This window comes from Coenobita brevimanus, chromosome 64, assembly GCF_032717465.1.
Source record: "Coenobita brevimanus isolate Jiangsu-jjx chromosome 64, ASM3271746v2, whole genome shotgun sequence".
NCBI classification, from domain to species: domain Eukaryota; kingdom Metazoa; phylum Arthropoda; class Malacostraca; order Decapoda; family Coenobitidae; genus Coenobita; species Coenobita brevimanus.
Window position 1 is genome coordinate 26,587,787 of NC_137017.1, and position 23,619 is coordinate 26,611,405.

Consider the following 23,619-nt stretch of genomic DNA (forward strand, 5'->3'; position numbering starts at 1 on the left):
TCCTTGTGACCTTGACGTCAGACTGATTGTTCGTAAAACTAAATCCCTTCATCCTTGGTTTACCCTGAACCCTTCCACAATGCTTGGTCTAAATCGGATAAAAATTGTTTTGGCTGACTTTGTCATGATATTTCGATCTTGGACCTACTGGTGAAAAAAAAAAAAAAAAAAAAAAAAGGTAAACCTGCTATCTGCAACCTAACATTTCCTCTAAATCTGACCCAGATATTTTCAAAACTACTTTAGTTACTTTGTTCTCACACACGCAGACCTAAAGAACGAAGTTTGACCTTGTCTTGTGACTTTGACCTTTGTCTGATTGTTCTGGACACCGTTCTTTTTTTCTTTTTTTCTTTTTTTGTTTTTGGATAAACACTTGAAGTTTGTTCTGCTCGATGAAAGTTTTTTACTTTGTTCACACACAAGCAGACCTAAGGAACGAATTTTGACCTTGCCCTGTGACCTTGACCTTTCTCTGATTGTTCTGGACACCGCTTTTTTTTTGGGGGGGGGGGGATAAACACTATTTCAGTTTGTCTGGCTCGGTGAAAACTTTTAACCTAGCCCTGTGATCTGGACTTTTGGTCTTTTGTTCTCAAACACGATAGGTCAGATCTTTGGCTGACCCTCAGCACGTCCACCACACTTGGTTAAATTCGTTTTAACATTCTGAGTAATTTTAATTTCTCTTAGTAATTATATTCACACACACACACACACACACACACACACACACACACACGCACGCACGCACGGACGCACGCACACACACACACACACACACACACACACACACACACACACACACACACACACACACACACACACACACACACACACACACACACACACACACACACACACACACACACACACACACACACAAACACACACACACACACACACACACACACACACACACACACACACACACACACACACACACACACACACACACACACACACACACACACACACACACACACACACACACACACACACACACACACACACACACACACACACACACACACACACACACACACACACACACACACACACACACACACACACACACACACACACACACACACACACACACACACACACACACACACACACACACACACACACACACACACACACACACACACACACACACACACACACACACACACACACACACACACACACACACACACACACACACACACACACACACACACACACACACACACACACACACACACACACACACACACACACACACACACACACACACACACACACACACACACACACACACACACACACACACACACACACACACACACACACACACACACACACACACACACACACACACACACACACACACACACACACACACACACACACACACACACACACACACACACACACACACACACACACACACACACACACACACACACACACACACACACACACACACACACACACACACACACACACACACACACACACACACACACACACACACACACACACACACACACACACACACACACACACACACACACACACACACACACACACACACACACACACACACACACACACACACACACACACACACACACACACACACACACACACACACACACACACACACACACACACACACACACACACACACACACACACACACACACACACACACACACACACACACACACACACACACACACACACACACACACACACACACACACACACACACACACACACACACACACACACACACACACACACACACACACACACACACACACACACACACACACACACACACACACACACACACACACACACACACACACACACACACACACACACACACACACACACACACACACACACACACACACACACACACACACACACACACACACACACACACACACACCCGCGTGCGCTACAATACGAGTATCCATTCACCCTCATTTAGGCTTGCCAGACCTCCTTCCTCCTTAAGACTCACTCGCTGTTACCTAGTTCACTCCCCTATCTATGCCCTTTGACACCATATTATGATCATACCATCTACGGACACTCTTTTCAACTCTAATGTCCAATTTATTCCTTACTTTATGCATTTTACGAATAACATTTTTTCCCGGCATTCCCACTTTATGCATTCCACAGACGTTTTTCAAAGAATCCCAGCTCCACCACTCTAATTTTTGACTTTTCATTTTCATGCTAAACCAATCTCACATCCGTATATTAATGTGGATAATAACTCATCTTCATGCAAGTTATATTGCAGCTGCCACTCTCTGTTTTATTCCAAAACTTTCATAACACCTGCAACGTTCCTTACTCGTACCTGTGCCATTCTCCTTTGCACTTCATTTGCACAGTTACCTCTTTTTCTTTTTCACTATATCTTTGATGTTCATGCAGACACAAACACACGTCGAGTGAAATATAATACTCGCGCACGCGTAAGAACTTAAGGTTAGTTACCACTACGGCTGAATGGAAGAGGGTGAGACGAAGAGAGATATCTGGGTGGAAATGGAAATGAATGGTGAGGAGTTCGGGGACGGAGAGGTTGTGAGTGTGGCAGAGAGACACTGAGGGTAAATATGAAGGAAATAGAGAGAGAGAGAGAGAGAGAGAGAGAGAGAGAGAGAGGGGAGGGGGGGGCGTTTACATTTCCTTCTTCACCCTCAGTAATCTGCTTATGGGTTTAAGTCTTCGCTATTTTCCTCCCGCAAAGTCTATGTTAGCAAACTGTTCATTGCCCGCTAAGTTTTTGTGTTTGTTACCAGTTCTCTCTCTCTCTCTTTCTCTTTTGTCCTCACACATTTCTATTTTTCATCATAAGTGATCCCCTTTTCCTGTTCTTCGTTTTTCTTCAGCCACATCTCATATATTTCTGCTTTCATTGATATTATTATTTGTCTCCTCTGGTCCTGCAACCCTCTAACCACCATGTTCGTATAACCAACATGTATATTTCTGTTTCTCTCTTTTCTTCCCATCCTTACGCCACTAACAGTTCCACTCTTTGTAATGCTTCTTATATCAGACCAGCTCTCATCTTTTTCCAGTCTCTTCCAACCTTCGCACTTGTTTATCTGTTGAAAAGTAAGCAACATCAGTGAGCGATCATGAAGCAGTCTCATTCTACCCATTCATTGTTTCGGTTATCCAGCATCACCACCCCAGTCAGTTTCATTATTTTCCTGTGCTTTCCTCTTGCTTCTTTCCGCTATACTTCCCCTGTCTCTTCTCGAGATGTGTAACAGATAGACCTGTGTGGTAAAGCCAGGATTCAAGTGGCTTGAGTGGTGTGTGAATGAATGTGTGGCCCATTTTATCGAGCATCTTGTGGCCTTTTTCCCAAGTTCGTATTTTTTCCTTCCTTCTCATGCATCCTACTTTCGACATCTTTAGGTGGGATAAACTACCAGTATAATGATGATATTCCTTCCTCTCTGCTACACCCCACCACATCACATTCTCTCTCTCTCTCTCTCTCTCTCTCTCTCTCTCTCTCTCTCTCTCTCTCTCTCTCTCTCTCTCATATCCCTTGTCCCACCAGACCCTCCTGTAGTGTCGCTGGAACTAGGACGAGGGGTATCATCTGTGGTGCGAGAGGGCGAGGACGTCTATTTCAACTGCAATGTGGACTCCAACCCTCCCACGTACAAGATTTCATGGTTCAGGAAGGTCAGTCGTCGTTGTGATTGTAGTGATGTGTGTGTGTGTGTGTGTGTGTGTGTGTGCCATATACGTGCATATATATATATATATATATATATATATATATATATATATATATATATATATATATATATATATATATATATATATATATATATATATATATATATATATATATATATATATATATATATATATATATATATATATAGCGTAGTTAGTGTTTTTTTATCTGTGTCATATTACCATTGGCTACGTTACTGTGTCAATTGCTGTTTTGTCCATGGCTTGGTTGGACTTAACAACTCAAGTAGTGGCCTCTGGGGTGAGCCACTGGTCACTTCTTAGTCATCTTGCCTGTCTAGTTTATCCCTGCCTCCCTACACTCTGGTAAAAAACGGTCCAGTAGTGGAGTGGATGACGGATGAATGGATGGACAGTTTCCTCTCCAGTTGTGCAGCAGTAGCATCTTTGTTTTTTATTTTTTATTTCATCACCCATATGTGCTTCAAAGTCCTCCAGAAATAAAATTGAGGTTAGAGTATCGTGAAAATTTATAGAAAGCATGTGCCCTTGCAACTTTCAGTAACCCAGAAGAAATACGAATAGGTTCAGATGCACTGAAATTGGTTTTTTGAATAAAGAACATATTACAGAGCCCTGAATTTATTGACCAATTACCATTACGCTGACCTCCCCACCTCCACTCATGCTAACGTCCCAGCCTTTTCGCGCGTTTCCCTTTTCATGAGGCCTGGTCCTCCTTCCTCACTAAACATTCTCACCTCCGCTTTCCCCTTAGCTTGCATTTTAGTCTGATAAATTCTCCCACAGTTTTTACCCTTCCTACCTACCTCACCTTAATTGGCGCCTTTATCGCTCCCTCAGTGTTATACTGTAATTTCTTTCTTTCTTTCTTTTTTTTTTTTTTTTTTGCACCAAGCTCTTGTATTCTTAATCTGCTATATCCTCATACAGTGATTACCTCTACCAGTCGGCTTCGGCTGGAAGGCTTGGTGGGTTGGGGAGAGCCTTCCTGCTTTCCTATTTTTGACTTTAACTGATAGAAAAGTTTTGTTTTTTATATTATCGAGTTGTTATTTATAGTTTTGTTATTTGTAGTTTTGTTAATTATATTATTTATTATTTACCAAACAGCCACTAAAGGACCAGTAGGTCTGTTGATGTTTGCTTTCCTTTGTACTCCTTTCTACTCCTTTGTAGTCGTTTAATCTCCAGATTTCCTCTCTTCCATAGGCATACTTGCCCATCATTTCCACCCTCATTCTAACCAAACGTCTCTTCTCTATCCCTTACTCTTGCGTCTCATTTAACTCAGCTCTTCACATTCACTTTCCTTCCAAATTTTTTCTCTCACATCACAGATTACCTCCACATCTCTTCCTTTCTCAAACATCCCAGTCCTTTCCCTTCCATCCTACTAACTTTACCTCCCCTCTTTGCCAAGCCACCAACGTATCCCTATGGTCGTGCCCCCACAGAAGCGTCCCCTGGTACACTCCCCAGACGAGGGCGTGGTGGTGAGCGGGAACAGCCTGGCACTGCGGGGCATCACCAGGCACCAGGCAGGGCCTTATACCTGTGCAGCTTCTAATGTGGAGGGCGACGCGCACAGTATACCACTCAACCTCACCGTCAACTGTGAGTACTGAAGGAGAGGGGGGGAAAGAAATGGATCAAGATGAATATTAGGAATTATGAAGGGAAGTTTACAACAAAATGTATAGGATGGAGAAAGAGAAGTACGTGAGGAAAAAGATATTTACTGTTGTTGTTTTTTAATCCTAGACTGCCTGGCCAAGCTATTCAGCTGCCAGCAAACAAAAGGTGTTGGACTGTGGAGGAAGGGAGAATAAGTTCTCTATGAAACTTTGCTGTGCAAAGTATATCAACCTAAGCATTAGATGATATCCAGTCTTTAAAATTTTGCTATAACGCTTTTCGTCATATATCGCACATTTAATGCTACTACCATAACTATTACTGTTGCTCCGACTTTTACAAAAGGTGGTTGTTATCCTACTACTACTACTACTAATAATAATAATAATAATAATAATAATAATTAATAATAATAGATAAAAGTGGAAGGGGTGAAACTAGTAATTCGCTAATGAGATCCTTGATTATATTTTAAGAGGTAGACGATTGCACTCAACTAAAGCAACATAATCAAACTATTACACTGATCTAGAATCTCGTCAAGCTGATAGCGTTGCCTTCGTCCCAGTCAGCATACATTCTCCACCATAAACAAACACCTACACCGACACACACCTCCTCTCTCCCTCCCGCTTCGAAATACTTCGAAACAATCACACTGGCGCTCGGCTTCACGCTTCGGAAGTGAGGATTGACAACAGTAAATGATACTGTCGGGAGTGGAGCCAACAATACCTACAGTTTTGCTGAGCTGTGATGTAATGTCGAGATACTGGAATATTATTTTCTTTGTGTTCTTGCCACGTATTGTTTTAAGCACTAAATCATCTGCAGTTACAGAGCTAGGCACGTGTAGCTGTATTAGGGGAAGAAGCTGAGAGCTGTATTACTTGGTATGGCGTGGGGAGTGACTGAGGGAATGAAAATGTTAAAAATAATTATTTTTTGTCTGTGTCCAGATCTAGCATTAGTGACTGCATGATGTCATTCTGGAAAAGTGATTGTGTTCTGCGTCTGTGCTGAGTTTTTGGAGAAGGTAGATATGTGAATGTACTGTACTGCATATGGTAAGGCTTCCTTTAAAGCCACCAGTTTTATATGTGCAGATGTGTGAGTTGTTACTGATGTCTATAGTTTTCTGTGTGCGTTTGGGCTTTGCTTCATGAATTGTACAAGTGCAGTGTGTATGTTATAATTTTGAACAAACATTTCAGGATGCGATGTTTTATTGTGGAGGCCATCAGCATCTAGTTGCTCTATGTTTGTATTACATGTTAGATGTGGTGTTTATCATGTTTCCTTCTGTGTTGTAGGCTTTGTGTTTGTTTGCGGGAGTTGAATTGTCATAGCAGTGGCTGAGTTGGAGACCTGTTGGAGAGAGTGGAGGGAATTGTGTTTGGTGTGACAGGAGTGTTTGTGGATGCGTTGCACCTGACACATACCCATTTGCTGTGGTGTGTCTGACATTTGTAAGTGTATTGGATGTGGTATGGATCCACTGAGATATAATATGATATTGGGAGACTAGAGATGGAAAGATCGAGCAAATGCACGAGCATATTAGGAGAAAGCAGACAGAGAGAGAGAGAGAGAGAGAGAGAGAGAGAGAGAGAGAGAGAGAGAGAGAGATGAAAGAGATACTTCTGCAAGAAAAGAGAGTAGAAAGATAAATAAGATAGGATGTTAATGAATAAAAATCTTTTTTTTCTCAAACAGGAAACAGTGAAATGGAAACACAGAAAAACAAAGTGAGTAGAGAAGTACTGAAACATTATAACAAATGATGAAGACGAATAATTTTGTCGAAAGATGATACAAGTGAAAGAGAATTATATATAAGATGAGAAGAATGAGGAATGACGACAGTCAACTAAAAGGGAGACTCAGTGAAGGTAAAGGGAATCAGATAATGAACAAAAAATAAAAGAAGCTTGAGCAAAGAAGTATTAGAGGAAGAAGAAGGCAAGGAAAAAGGATTAGCGACAGCAAGGACATAAACTGAGTGGTGGATAGCCAAAGACAAATTCAGCAACATGGAGGGGAAGAATAGGGCCATCTGAGTGTGCTCTGCTCATTACGAATGAATTTCTGGGGTATGAAAGGATACCATCCTTCTTCTTATCTTTTGCCTAAATGCAAGGGGCCTTGGTTACATCACGCTTATTCCAGTGTTGTCCACAGCATGTTACAGGTCTTCAAAAATTACTGTTCAACTATATCCGGTCTGTTGCAGTCGCCATGCTAAACCCTTATCAATAATATTACTTTTTCTTCCAGCTCTCCTCATTTCCATTGTGATGGTATGTTGCTGTTTTCTTATCAGATAATGCTGAACTCTCTGCTCAGATTTTTGCCTCTACCTGTACTCTGAATGATTCCAATCCTGTTCCTCCATCCCTTCTCAGCTTTGACTTCCTGCTGAAATTAATATTACCTCAGATGAACGAACACTTTCAGCTCGTTCTGGCTTCAGTACAAATATACGAGTACATTCAGTTCTTTCTGGCTTCAGTACAAATATGGTTAATCTATGAGCATGTATTATTAACTGATCATATTTCCTGGTAATAGCTTTGGCTGGGTAACACCAAAAAGCCAGACATTGATTTAGATATAGCATAAAATAGTCTACCCAAAGGCAAACTTTTATAGTCACACCCAGTAGTGATGACTCCTGATCGGTTTATACAGATCTCATTTCTTTAAGATAGCTGACGACAAGTTGTCCCCAACATGCCGTATGACATCATTTCAGTTTACCCTCTTCTATAGCCTATGTGATTTTTACTCGCCGTGGATGTACAGGCCTCTGTTATTCAAAAAGTCTCTCGCATCATAATTTATACACACTTTACCTTCAACTGGCATATCCTCTTTGTTTCTCATTACCCATTGATCCCATAATGATCATGCCACTGGATCCAATCCTCTCAGCATTTTTCCGCAGACAACTTTTATTACCATAAATCTCTCCTGCTCATCTCCACCTGTAAAACCATTTCACTCCGCATATTTTCCGTAAGCATTACTTTCCTTGACTTACATTACATTCTCTTGCTGTCATATTTAGTATGCAAAGCTCGCATTCATACCTCATTCAGCACCACTTTCCAGTCACGTTTAATCTTTAGCTAAGTTACATAGATCTCGTTCTGTATAAGCTGTATTGTCTTTAGCTTCTTGAGTTCCGTCAACTGCTCTGTCGCATCCCCAAATATGTAATGTATTCCGCCTCCAAAGCTATCTCAGATAAACATTATACAGATCTCATATATTGTATATCCCTTTTTTTTTTTTACCTGTTTCTACATACGCACAGCATTTACGAAGAATATCTGAGTAATTGCATGTAGTTTATTATTTTTTACTATTTTTCTTTGTGTGCAGTACACTTCTCAAATTTACTTTTCTCGTATTCAGAGTTCTTGTTTTCACATACGTCTTTAAGCTCACACACCGAACTGCTGAAGTTTGCTAAGTCTCCGATTAAAGCTGTGATATATGGAAACAACTGGTTTGCTCTCAGTCCTGCCATACCCTGCATCTCGTAAATTATCCATGTTCCCAATACCTTTAACCTCACCACCCTGTCTGTATCAATTTTAGCAGCATACAAGACATTACACGGTGCTAATGCAGCGTCACCTTCATGTCAAGGTACTCATTGGAAGCTTGCATACATACCGTATCCATTCTTCTCCCACCACATACATCTGTAACACTTACAAAACCTTTTTGTGTGAACTGTCAGCAGCGTTTTGTATGTCCATAATTTATATACAGCCTTTTTCTTTTTCTTCGTTTTTCATGTTTTTCAAAGAACTTGACCATCACAACCACTGGAACACCCAAAACCTACTATGTCTTCCTAATGGTGTGTTGAAGAATTTCTATCCCCCCAATACTTATAAGTCTGTGGTGGAGATCGAGTGCGGGTAATAAAGTGTGGAGACTGGGGCAAACACCCATATTTTCTTGCCCAAGGCCGCCACTCCTTTCCCACCAGCTATATAATATAAACGGGCCATGCTCCTACTGAGTAATGAGTTATTCAGTAACGGAAAACCGATGCATATTTGCAGCGTAGAGAAAACTGAAAACAAAAGTGTGGCTAAAGGAACTGACGCCTATCGGTCTGTCTGGATATAATACATACATATACTGTATGTATTTATGCATACCGGTACATTTGAGTACGTATGCATGTATATAATTATGTATATGTATGTACGTATGTATGTGTGTATCAGCATCAGCATCATTATCATCATATTCAACATCATACTCATCTTCATGATCCTCTTCCTCCTCCTCCTCCTCCTCCTTCCCTCCTCGTCAGCATTATGATCTCGATTTACGGATTTAAAAGCTTCAGCGACTGGATGTTATGTCAGGCGAAGGACAGATAGATGGATATAAAACACTTGGAGCCAAATTCACAAATAACTTTATGATCAGTTTCCTCTCCTAAGCTAAGCATGATTAGTTTGTGCAGGCAGGCAAGAGCAAGAGAGCTCAGAGGTCTACCATGTCTCTTGTTCTTCCTACAAAACCAATGTCTGGTTAGGAGAGGAAAATATCGCAGGCTATATTTGTATTTTCAAGAAACACAAGAAAAGGATAATCAGATTTTTTCCCGCGCCTTTTGATCTTACTGCGCGTGGCTGAGTTACTACATGGAATTGCCCGCAGGTCTGGTGTGGATCCTTCCTTTGCCTTTTGTTCGCCTCTACAGTTGCACAATGCACAGCTCCTGTCTTTCACCTTTCACAGTGGTGCACAAGGGAAATAAGAAGGAAGCTAAGGGGTTTTACGAGGGTGTCTGTAGCCTTAATGACACGTTATTATGACAGAGGCCAGAAAACACCGACCATTACCAGCTGTGGCCTGCTCTCTCTCTCTCTCTCTCTCTCTCTCTCTCTCTCTCTCTCTCTCTCACACACACACACACACACACACACACACACACACACACACACACACACACACACACACACACACACACACACACACACACACACACAAGTACAGTCGCTAGAACAGACCTGTACCGTTTCTGCCTTTGCTGATTAATGTAAAGATTAATATCTGTTACAACTCTTCACATTTCTGCCCCTTTTTACTGCGTCAGTGACAACATTTACGTCGGCTGTAACGAAATGAGTCTATTGCACATTTCGTTTCTGTCTTCTCTATAATTTTTGACTGAGGTACGAAAAACTTTGTTGATTTTAACCCACTGTTATTCTAAAAGCATTCTATATTAATGTCTTTCCTCATAAAAATTTCCTCTGTGGCAGAAAACAGTTGGCTAGTGGCAGTACAAATAGAATAAGTAACACCGTCATACTGACAGAGTGAAACAAACTATGTTGTGATAAATTATGTGAGGAGGTGAATGTGCTGTTACATAGTGAGAAATTCTTTGAAGTGGTTTGGACATATGGCACAAGTACACGTAGAACGAGATATTAACTAGGTGCTTGGGTGTTGTGGTATTAGATGACCGTCCATTCTATATGGTTGGACAAAGTATGAGCATACTTAAAAAAAATGTGTTGTGTATCCTGAGAAGTTAGGTCGGGCATGAACGCAGACCAGGATTTCATACAGAATATGGCACCGACCGATAGAGTCACTGTATTTCTTATACTGAATACAATCATCTGGTGGCAGCAGTATTAATAAAGGAAAAAAATCAATATTTTAGAAGTGCTAGTGAAGGTTGTTTTGAGTCCCTTCAGTCAGATAAGTCTGTGTTTAATGGAATAAATGCTTTCAGAAGTAGTTAGATTTAAAATAAAACAGGAAACCCTTAATTGTAGTGAAAGGACTGCCACTAGTTGAAGAACAGTAGTCACTGATTCCATTACAGTTTTGTATTTTCCAGCTTCTATAGTGACTTTAACTGGTCTACATGCGACACTGCTTTTGAAGGTTTACATAGCAGGGCAGTTGCCTGTGTAAAGAAAGTATCTATGTACATATATTCTGCGTTCAAGTTAGAGCATGCAATCTTCCTAGACGGGAATATAGTTAATGGGAAACTACTAGTGTATATGATATGGTAGAAATTGGTTTGGTATTGCGACATTTTGCTCCAGGTTTCAACAGACACGTAACCACTTTGCATTGTTCATTTCAGTGTTCTTGTTAAATCCGTTACGTATTTGCATAGTGATCTCGTTTCGACGCTAAGGCTGTCCTTTTTTTTTTTTTTTTTTTTTTTTTTTTTTTAATAACCAGCGACTTGCAAAGCAAGAGTAGGTGTTATATTTTGAACAGTTTGTGCGTGTGTGTGTGTGTGTGTGTGTGTGTGTGTGTGTGTGTGTGTGTGTGTGTGTGTGTGTGTGTGTGTGTGAACAAAACAACTCAGTTTTTAATCTGATTTTAACCAAATTTAGTAAAAGGGTTGGTGGCTAGCCAAGAAGTAAACCTATTCTGTATGAGAACACTCAGCCAAAGGTGTCACAGGGCTACTCGTAGATTAAAGTTTCACCTACCAAAGTCAGCTTAAACGGTTCTAACTCAGTTTAGACCAAACGTGGGGAAAAGTTAACGGTAAGGCAAGAATGAAGTGATTCAATTCTGGAGGGCAGTCAAAGGTCAAGGACACAGGGAAAGTCAAAGTTCGACCCTAGTGTGTGGTTAACAAAAAAACGTAAACATTTTTTTATCTGCCTTTAAGTACATTTTGTGTAAGGATTGAGGGTCAGCCAAGGAATAAACCAATTGTTTTTTAGAACAATTGGTCAAAGGTAAAGGTCAGAAAGGAAGGACATTTTTCTCATCCGGTTTAGATCAAACTTTGGGAAAGGCTGAAGATAAATTGAGAATGAAATAATTTTATTTTAAAAATAATTAATCAAAGATCAATGCCACAGAGAAAGGGCGAAGGCCAAAGTTACAGGACAAGAGAGCGTTTTGATATGATATGAATCAAACTTGGTGAAAATGTTAAGAGCTAAGTAGAGTAATTTTGAGAGTATTGTGTCGAAGGTCAAGATCACAGGGCAAAGGCAGGATGTGCAGTTCTTTTTCAGATCGATAAATAGACCATTAATATAAGCTGTTTCTGTCAAGGCATATGAATTTAAACAGAAGTACTTTTTTCTTCTCGCCCACAGATGCTCCCGTGTGTGAAGAGGACGACGAAAGCGAGGGCGGTGGTATAAAGAGTGTGAGTGAGGGAGGGAGTGGTAGTGAGAGTGACAGCATGAAGGCAGGGAAGGTGAAGGTCAGGGTGGTGGCGACGGGGCTGGGTCAGGAGGTGAAGGTGAAGTGTAGGGTGAGTGCGTCTCCACCCTCACTCAAATACTCGTGGGTCTTCAACAACTCCATCACTTCTCACAGGATACCGGGGGACCAGATGCACTTCACACCCGGTAAGTTGTGAGTCGGTATATCATTGTTTCTCTCTCTCTCACTCTCTCTCTCTCTCTCTCTCTCTCTCTCTCTCTGTATAGACATATATATATATATATATATATATATATATATATATATATATATATATATATATATATATATATATATATACAAGGGTTCAAGGGTTTAAGGGTAAATGCAGATAAAACAAAAGTGATGATATTTAGGGTTGGTGGCGGTACTGTCAAAGACGAGGGAGAGTGGCCATGTGCAGTTTGCCACAAGGGCGTGGGAAGTAATTCCATCTTGTGCGGTGTGTGTGATAAATGGGTGCATAAGAGATGTAGTTGTATCAGAGGTAGACTGCGAGATAATGCTGATTTTATGTATACGGCGTGTCGGGATGAGCAGGTGGAGATCGTCAGACGTGAAAGGATTGAACTTGCTGATGAATCTCTTGAGTGTGTGGAAGAGTTTTGTTATTTGGGAGGCATGTTGTGTGCTGGAAGTGGGGCTGGAGCTAGCTCTGTGGCTAGGGTGAGAAGTGGTTGGCAGAAGTTCAGCGAGCTCTTGCCTCTCCTGACATTGAGAGGACTCTCCTTACGTGCTAAGGGGTCTTTGTATGCAGCATATGTTAGGAGTGTAATGCTGTATGGTAGTGAGACCTGGGCAGTGAAGGAGGAAGATATTCACCGGCTCAGACGTACAGAAATGACAATGATTAGGTGGATGTGCAGTGCGTCCCTGCGTCCAAGGCCTGGAGGGGCTGGGTTTAAGATGGAAGAGTTGAGAGGTAAGATGGGACTGGAGTGTATTGGTGTTGTGATGAGGGGAGGTAGAGTGAGATGGTTTGGACATGTGGAGAGGATGGGGGATGATAATGGAGTGAGGAAGGTGAGAAGTGTTAATATTGAGGGTGGGGTTATAAGTGGTAGACCGAGAAAGACACGGGACGAGATCATTAAGTGTGACCTTAGGGTTAAGGGACTGAACAGGGAGGCTACAATGAATCGTGCAGCGTGGAGAGCCGCCATTAGGTGACCAAGGCCGACACATGCAAGCATGTTGGAGCCTTTAAAAACGAAACGATATATATATATATATATATATATATATATATATATATATATATATATATATATATATATATATATATATATATATATGATGTGTGTGTGTGTGTGTGTTTATATATGTATGTATGTTTTTTTTTTTTTCATAATTTGTACAGATGGTGGCAGTGAGGTTCAGTTCGTCGCAAGGACGCACCGGGACTACGGTACGTTGCAGTGCTGGGCCAGGAATAACGTTGGGAAGATGAAGTACCCTTGTCTCTTCCATGTCATGCCAGCAGGTGAGGTACCTGTGTGTGTGTGTGTGTGTGAGTGGGTGGGTGGGTGTGTGGGTGTGTGTGTGTGGGTGTGTGTGAAGAACTCCAAGAAAGTGAAGTGAGTCTTCAAGCAGAGTAACTAGCCAGGCAAATAATCACTGTCAGGCAGGGATTTCAGACTCAAGCACACCGAATTAAAGTTCAAATATAGATTCACACATACATATATACATCTTCAAACTCATATTTTCTTTTCAACTTTGACATCGGTGAACTTGTGGTGTGTTTCTCTCTCGGATCGGAGAAAAGTTACCATCCAAGTATTTTATGTACATTGTGGAGACGACAACAGAAGAGTTAATGTTGACCAGATATCCGCTTACTGTTTATGTGCAGAGAAAAGTAAAATTCCATGTTATTATTCTTTTATTACCACAGAATTTTAACTCTGCTAATGACACTCGTCAGTACCATCGATGTTCTGTGAAATTAGCAGCGGTCATGTTATTCCATTGTGTGTGTGTGTGTGTGTGTGTGTGTGTGTGTGTGTGTGTGTGTGTGTGTGTGTGTGTGTGTGTGTGTGTGTGTGTGTGTGTGTGTGGAGCGATGGGGTTGTGGAACGGACGAACTAATTGGTCTGGGAAGGAAAGCACTAACCTGGAACTGATAGGATAAAGTGTCTTCATTTCACAGTGCCTCGCGTGGTGTAGGTGGATTAAGTGTATCCAAGTTCTACAATTGTGTTTACTGTAAAGGAATATTAGGGGGGACCAAGTTAGACGGAAAGTGTTGCTCCTCTATGATAAACGCAGCTTTGATGTATGAATTTATCTCCTCCGCTGCAGTATAAGTATTTAATAGTGAGGGACCTAAGTAGAAAGTTCGTGGTATTGCTGTGATTTATGTAGAGCGCCAAGGAAAGACACAGGGTGGTAGCCTGGCAGAAAAAATAGTCTTATAATTACGAAATAAAGAGTAAGGTGAAGGGAAGACAATGAATACAGATAGAGAGAAACAGTGGCAAGATAAGGCAGGAAAGGTGGAAGGGAGACAAAAAGAGATAGAGCTGAACTTGTTTGATAGAGTGGGAAGGACAGGGACAGACACGGTAGGGGTGAAATACTGGTCCTGAGGGTAAGGGAAGTGGGTGGAAGTAATTGAAAAGATACTGAAGGGTTGAAACGGGGATAGGACAGGGGTGCACGGACGGGTGAGTGAGGATGGGTAAGTGGTAGCAGAGGAAAGGAGGCAGGTGAGAAAACGGAGGAGAGAGAGGGGGGGAGAGGGAGGAATTCAGAGAGCTGGATCGAGGACACAGCTGAGAGGCGAAAATAGAGTGAGGCGGATTGGATACGGGAAGAAAATGTCACATTTGGATGGAGTAAAAGAAAGAACAATGGGCGTCATGAGTAATATGAAACAATTAAGAAGCAAGAGTGAGACAGAATAAAGAGTGAGTTAACAAATTATTAGAAAAGACTGGCCATAGCAGTTTGTGTGCAAAAGCTTGGAAACAAGTAAATTGATGAAAGGAAAATAAAAAATATATATTTATGTTGACGCATTGCCTTTAGCTTCTGGGAGGAATGTGACATAGCGGTACAGAGAAAGGACACTGGAAAACATATTTTTTTTAAGAGGACATGCCCAGAACGAATGCCAGTCTGTGAACTAGTTTACACGAGGGATAGGGAGACTGGATAGGAAAGATGGCAGCTACTGAAATATTGCTCTGTGAATGAATAATAGACTAACACTGAAATGAAGGTAAAAATATAAGATTGTCAGTGTCTATGGAAATAGCTAATAGCGCTCGAATGTTCTGAAAACCATCCATCCAGTCTTCAAACGTATATTGGCCTACCAAAAACGTCGGGCCTGGTGCGAGATTCTTTAGTCTAGATTAAGGCAGGGGTAACCAGTCATGCACACCTGAGCGGCAATATGTTAGAAGTAATACCCGACCAGGTGGGATTCGACAGTCCACACCGGTCCCAGCTCCTTCATCCACTCGACGATAAGGCAACGTCCGTGCGTCATATTATCACTACTCAGGATAGTTAATAGTTTGCTTGAAAAGAGGGAAACCAAGTGGATAATCGGTCATTGTAGCATCACCTCCACGAAAGGCAGCAAACTGGATGATCGTTGATCACTTTCTTTTGTTATTCTTGAGGAAGCGAATTAACGATATTGGTCTCTCAGTTCACCGATCTGCTGAAACCTAAAACATGAGCTGTAGATTAAGCTTTTCTTGTTCTCGTTGATAATACGCAGAAGAAAAATTTCGGGAGATTGAAGCATTTTTAGTTCACACACACACACACACACACACACACACAAGGGTAGTACAACAGAAAACCGAGAAAGAGACTCAAAAGAGAGAATAAAGGGAGAGAAGGAGTGAGAGATTGAATAATAAAACGGGCAGATCTACAGCAAAGGTCAGTCGCGAAAACTTGAATGTTAGTCTGACAGTACTACCAAGAAAACTTAAATGTATTCTCGTGGCCGGGAACAGATTACGCAAATATTTTCTTAGTGTCATTAAATATATGTAAATAATTAAAAACGATATGTGGTGTAAGAAAAAAATATAGTAAGACTAGATGAACTGTAAAGTTAATTATTCTGTCACATCAGCTCTAGGTTTTAACAGAATGGAATTTTGTGAAACGAATTTGTAATATTCAAAATAAAGGAGGGGGTTGGAACCACCTTTCAGTGATATGGTGGCTCACATGCGTAAATGGATTATTGAACGCCACTATCTTAGGGTCATAAAGAATTTACTCTTGGCTGGAAGAAGTAACAAGACATCAGTGAAACAGGATAAACTTGGGGAGTACACGTGCAAGTTTGAAGAGTTTTAAGTTCAGTATAAATGAATGGCGTGACTGGAAGACGAAAGGCAGATCAACAAGGCGAGCACAAGGAAGAGGGAGTATATATCAGGAGAGTACAGTAATTGGGTACAGTCGCCGGAAGAGAAGAGGTAGGCTAGGCACGAGGCATATACTGTAGAAGGCGTGGGCAAGGTATATGATGAAGAGAGGCGAGTCATGAGAGGCTGTGATTATGGGGTGGCTGGAAGATGGCTGGGGTGCATGCAAGGGGAAGTGGTGTATCTTGGTAGACGGGTTCTGTGTCACCCCTTCAGTTCGAGGACGTAAGATGTTTATTTTTTTACTTGCTGATGATTTGTCACCTTAGAAGAGACGTGTTGTAGTGCAATGGTTGATATAGAGCGTCCTGAAATCTTCCAGAACGATAAGTTTATCCGAAGGCCAACAGAATCGTCGGGAGGGAGCATCAGTAATGAAATGTGCCAAAAGACTGAAGAAATTAAAAAGAACTAAAAGCTAGAGGTTCGCTATGGTGGTCAGGCCATACAGCATGAAACGTCAGGCAGAGGGAAATAGACAAGTTATTTTTTATACATAAGATATAAGAGTAAGGTGTGGGAGAACAAAGGCAGGCTAAAACAGAATGAAGAAGAGAATCGATTGATTGATTGCAGTAAAAGCTTTGACAGCATAAAAACTTAGGTTATTCAGCCGTACAGCAAGAGTAAAACCAAATAATGACACTGTTAATGTAATATATATATATATATATATATATATATATATATATATATATATATATATATATATATATATATATATATATATATATATATATATATATATATATATATAACAGCAAACAAACTCAGCTCTCAGACTTTAAAATCCATATTACATCATCAAGAACACACCATAAAACTATGCATCAAATAATCAAAACTAACAACTATGTGTAAAACAACTAAGTTGACTTAGGAAGCCTTCTTCCTCAACAAACGAGAAGGTGGCCTCTTCAGTTATGTACGTCTCATTTCCAAGGACTGAAGAGAGGACAGAAGATCCATCTCTTACCCAAAAACAGAAGAGGTATCGACAGTAAGTGTCACCTAGACTGGGACACTGCAGTAAAAATTGTCTGACAATCAACGGGACCAGAGAGTCATCACAATAAGAAAGGGCTTTTCCATCCAGGAGATAGCAGTGTGTCAGGTGTGTATGACTGACCTGTTAGTGGGTCATTACGGCTATCCAATGACGGGGCTTGGTTGTATGTGCCCTTGCACTATCTATCACAGTCACTTCCCGGAAGTGTATTCCAAGCACGCAGCCTATTGATCCAGCAACATCCTTAAACACAGGGAAGTAATCCCAGTAGGAAAGAGGTCTGATAAGAGCAGCAAAGGTAGCTGCTGCCGTGCTGTCTCATCTACGAGTATACTTTCGGTCACTGCGGTCCAACATGGGCTGGCACCCAACAAAACTAAAACCTCTTACCATGACGGCCAAGGAGGTGGATCATTTCTAGAAATTCCAAAACCAAAGGGTGGGAAAAATTATGATGCTCAAAGAACTTAAATTTGTTCAAAGATTTCATGCCTGTACAGGACATGTTCATGATGTTACTCGTTTGAGTCTTTGATTGGGAACGTTAAAACCATGTCTGCAATTGTAAAATGTTAGGTATTAAGAGAAGGAGAGCATGGTGGGATATGGAATTAATGAATTAAAGAGAGCAATGGAAGGGGAAAGGAGCTGAGGAAGTGGTGGATGCAAGAAAGAAAGAAATGCAAATAATAGAATAACAGAATTATTCGTGCCTTTAGAGAAAGAATGTGTGAGCCCATGTGTGTTTGCACTGGTACAATATGAGTGCATATAAAAAAAAGTATATAAAAAAGAACTAAAGAGGCAGAAAGAAATTGTGAGGACTTAGAAGGAGAGAGTCAGAATTAAACATAAGAGTGAGTGAGAGGCAGGGAGAAAATGTGAAGACTTACTAAGAGAGGCTAAGAAATTAAACATGAGAGAGAGAGAGAGAGAGAGAGAGAGAGAGAGAGAGAGAGAGAGAGAGAGAGAGAGAGAGAGAGAGAGAGAAAGTGAATATTGCTTTGGGTTTCATATTATTTCAGGGCTGCAATTTTTAGTGAAACACGCCAAGAATGCTGAAGGCGGTTATTGGTTTGATCATATATCGTGCACTGCTAACCAATATGGTGAACTTTATTTTATATGTGTGTATATCTGCGCATACAGAATATGTACAGGAGCTAAACAAAAGTTAATGCATACTCTCATCATCAAGTATCCTTGCATATAATATAGCCATAGGTGACTTGTTTCAGCATCATTAATAAGAATGAATTGTACATTTTATTGGGCTTGTGAGTGTGTGGTTGATACGTTTAGAGAACGTTTGATCTGTTTTTTTTCCAAGAAATGAATAATTTATGTCCGCTTAAGAGGCTATGTCAGTGTGTAATCCAGTGGTAAACCAACTGACAAAGCATTTCACTGGTAAGGGAAAGCATTAAGACTGCTATAGGTTGGCATCAGCATTATCATTTGTTCACAGTAATGTATAGCTATTATCACTCATAAATTCCTTAATAGTCAGAAGAGTGAAATTTGTCTGTAATTATAGGTCTAACATGCATCGACATGTAAGTGATTGTGAATATTAGAGAGAGAGGGGGGGAGGAAGAAAGTTCAACCAAGAAGATTACAAACTTGATAGCATAATGATTGAATTAGAAAATATTAGTGGAATATTATAGGTCTGAGATCCACAGAAAAAAAAAAAATCAGCTACAAGACAGCAACCACCTACTTTACTACAGAGAAAGGCATAATGAAAGAGTTAGTGGTGTAGGACTTCTAATTAACAGGTATCTTGCAGAGGACTTCGTTAATTTCAGCACTTGTCTGGCAGACGTGCATGGATTGAAATTAAACTGCACAAAAGATACAGCATGGAAATAATACAAGTATAGGAACCCATTTCACAAAGCACAGGTGTAGAAACAGAATCATTCTACTATGACATCTCCCAGGTTATGGGAGAAGAAAAGAAAAGATATACAGTGCTGTAACTATACTCATTGGAGACTTCAGTGCCAAAGTTGAGAAATCGAAAAATGGAGAAGCAAGTATGGGAAAATTCGAAGTAGGAGAGAGAAATGACAAAAGTGAAATGGTGGTATATTATGCTGGAATGTATAACATGAGAATACTGAACACGTTCTTCCACAAAAGAATATGGAGAATATGAACCTGGAGAAGCCCAACTGAAGAAACAAAAAGTGAAATCGATTTCGTTATGGCAGAACAGAACAACATGATCACTAACGTCAGTCATCAACAGTGTAAATATAGAATGTGACCAGAAAGTGACCATAGAATGGTGAGTTGCACAGCTAGATTCAATTTCAAAAGTGAAAGAAAGAAGTTGATTGAAAATAAAAAGATATGCCCAGAAAAGTAAGCAAAAAAAAGCTAGTTTTCAGTTAGCAATAAAGAACAGATTTTGGGTTCTAAATTATACCGAGTGTGACACTGATGAGCTGAACAGTAGGCTAACAAAAGCGCAAAGGGAATCAGCGGAGGTAGTAAGGAAAGCTAATAAAGGCTAAACCAACAAGTATTCAAAAAAACGTTTCTCGATCTCATGAAAAGAAGAAAGGAGATGAAAGTAAAACAAAGAAAGATGAAAAAGAAAAAGCAGAATAAAATAAGTTGTCATTACTGACAGGGGGAAGAAAAAAGAAAGAGAAACATGGACTACATCAAAAAATAAAAAAAAGCACAAACCTGAAGAAGACAAAAATGGTGAAGTCAACAAGTGAAGAGAGAAAATGAAGAGTTGAAGAATGCGACAAAGAACTGTGTGCACCAAAGACAATAGTACCAACGGCCAACTTTTCGTTTGGCACAAGTGAAATACCAGAGGCAACACTAGATTAGTAAACTTTTCTCTTTAAAGAATTATAAGAGGAAAGACGCCAGGAGAAGATGGAATAGTAGCAGATTTACTGTCGGATGCAGAAGTTAAAAACCGGCACGCCCACTCATTTACCCAAAGTATAAAAAAGAAGATAATTCCCAAACAGGTGTGCTGTAGATATTATTTGGCTTTATAAGAAGGGCGACTAAAAAGATCATAATGTTATCGACGTACTAGTTTATTATAAGTTATTCTCTTAAGTCATTACAAACAAAATAACAAATTTGGAAGAAAACTAACCTCGTGAGAAGGTAGGATTCCCAAGCGGGTATTGACTACTGATCAGCACATAGGGAAGTAGCTAAATGAGTAAACTATAAGATATAATAAACCACTGTGCTTAATTTTTGTCAGTAATGAAAAGGCTTTCGATTCACTGGAGCACATAGCAATTCTAAAATGATTGATGGAACAATGAGTAAACGAGAACATTGTAAAATTGCTAGAAAACATATTGAGAGAGGGAACTGCTATAGTTAACTTAAATAAAGACCTAGAAAAACTGCGACTAAGAAAGGCGTGCGTCAGGGAGATACAGTTCCACCAGAATTGTTTACAGCATGCCTTGATAGCATTTTCAGAAAGCTAGAACGGGAGAACAAAGGAGCAAACATAGACGGAAAAAACTTTAAGCCATTTAAGATTTGCAGATGACATTGTCCTAATCTCAGAAACAGCAGAGACATTGCAAGAAATGTTATATGACCTAAATAGAGAAAGTCTCAAAGATGAACCGGAATATAGCTAATGTTTTATACAAATACACCAAAGAGCCTCATCAAAATAAATGAAAAAATTCATGAAATTCACGAGTATAGTTAATTGGAGCAAATAGTAATACTAATGAAAGACCATGAAAATCAAATAAAGAGATGCATTACAAATGGATGGAAAGCTTTCGGTAAACATCGAGACCATGAAAAGTATGTATGAAACGAAAATTATATAACGAATGTGTACACCCAGTTGTGATGTACGGTTGTGAGACCTGAAAACTGACTATATCAATGGAAAACAAACTAATCCATTCTCTAACATGTAATTGGAAGGTCAGTGTTGGGAATATATGCGAGGCAGGAAGAGATCAACTTGGGTGAGGGAGCAGAGTAAAGTCAAAGACATTACAGAAGTTATAAAAGAAAGGAAATGGAGGTGGGACAGTCATGTAACTAGAATAAGGGATAATCGATAGAGCAAGAAACTGACTGACTATACTCCAAGACAGTGTAAACGTAGCAGAAAAAGGTCAGACAGGAGGTGGAGAGATGAGATAGAGAAGTTTCCAGGCAAAACCTGGCAAAGATTGGCTCAGTCAAGGAATTCGTAGAGATGACTGGGGAAGGCCTTTGTCCAGCAGTCGAATTGCAGTGTCTGCTGCTGCAGCTGCTACTCCTACCACTGGTAACAAATTATATGTACAGTATATATATATATATATATATATATATATATATATATATATATATATATATATATATATGCACATGCGTTTTTTTATGTGATCGCTTTTACAATTTTAACATGTGTTGCTGAATAAGACAAGTGCAGCTCGTACTCCCTAGGCCGTCCTGATCCGCCGCTGGAGTGCCGGGTGGTGAACAAGACGTACAACTCCCTGGCCGTGAACTGCACCCCGGGCTTCGACGGGGGACTGGCGCAAGTCTTCATAGCCAGGGTGAGCATCTGATGTTGGCACATTGTAACATAATCAAGCTGAGCGTCTGGTGTTGGCACAGTGTAATATAGCCAGGTTGAGCATATGGTGTTGGCACAGTGTAACATACCTGGGTGAGCCTTTGGTGGTGGCACAGCGCAACACAGCCAGGCCGAGCATCTGGTCGTGGCACAACGTAACATAGCCAGGCTCAGCATCTGGTGTTGACACAGTGTAACATCCATGATGAGCCCCTGGTGGTGGCATAGTGTAAACATAACCAAGGTGAGCATCTGGCGGTGGCACAATATAACATACTGTGGCCAGACTGAGAATGTGGAGCGTGGGGTGGTTCACTGGCTTTTTGACATGGTTTCTAGCATGTTCTAGTTCTATCACCGCTGAGATCAAAGCATGGAGAAGGTGATGGGATCATGATATTTATGAACGATGACTGTTAGCAGACTAAATGTTAACTGAATCCATACGTCCATGAGGTTGGTGGTTGCAATTGTTTGTTCGTGTGAGAAACACACACACACACACACACACACACACACACACACACACACACACACACACACACACACACACACACACACACACACACACACACACACACACACACACACACACACACACACACACACACACACACACACACACACACACACACACACACACACACACACACACACACACACACACACACACACACACACACACACACACACACACACACACACACACACACACACACACACACACACACACACACACACACACACACACACACACACACACACACACACACACACACACACACACACACACACACACACACACACACACACACACACACACACACACACACACACACACACACACACACACACACACACACACACACACACACACACACACACACACACACACACACACACACACACACACACACACACACACACACACACACACACACACACACACACACACACACACACACACACACACACAC

General features: G+C 40.7%; 1 protein-coding gene across 1 annotated transcript in view; it reads left to right on the top strand.

Moving 5' to 3' along the window:
- The window catches only part of LOC145404585 (adhesion molecule nephrin-like), an 85,137-nt gene that overhangs the window by 46,531 nt on the left and 14,987 nt on the right, over window positions 1-23,619 (top strand). Inside the window, exons 8-12 of the mRNA XM_080276097.1 lie at window positions 3,596-3,723; window positions 5,220-5,379; window positions 12,528-12,785; window positions 14,000-14,122; window positions 22,510-22,622. Coding sequence (XP_080132223.1) covers window positions 3,596-3,723; window positions 5,220-5,379; window positions 12,528-12,785; window positions 14,000-14,122; window positions 22,510-22,622 — 782 coding nt within the window. The remainder of the gene's footprint in view (window positions 1-3,595; window positions 3,724-5,219; window positions 5,380-12,527; window positions 12,786-13,999; window positions 14,123-22,509; window positions 22,623-23,619) is intronic.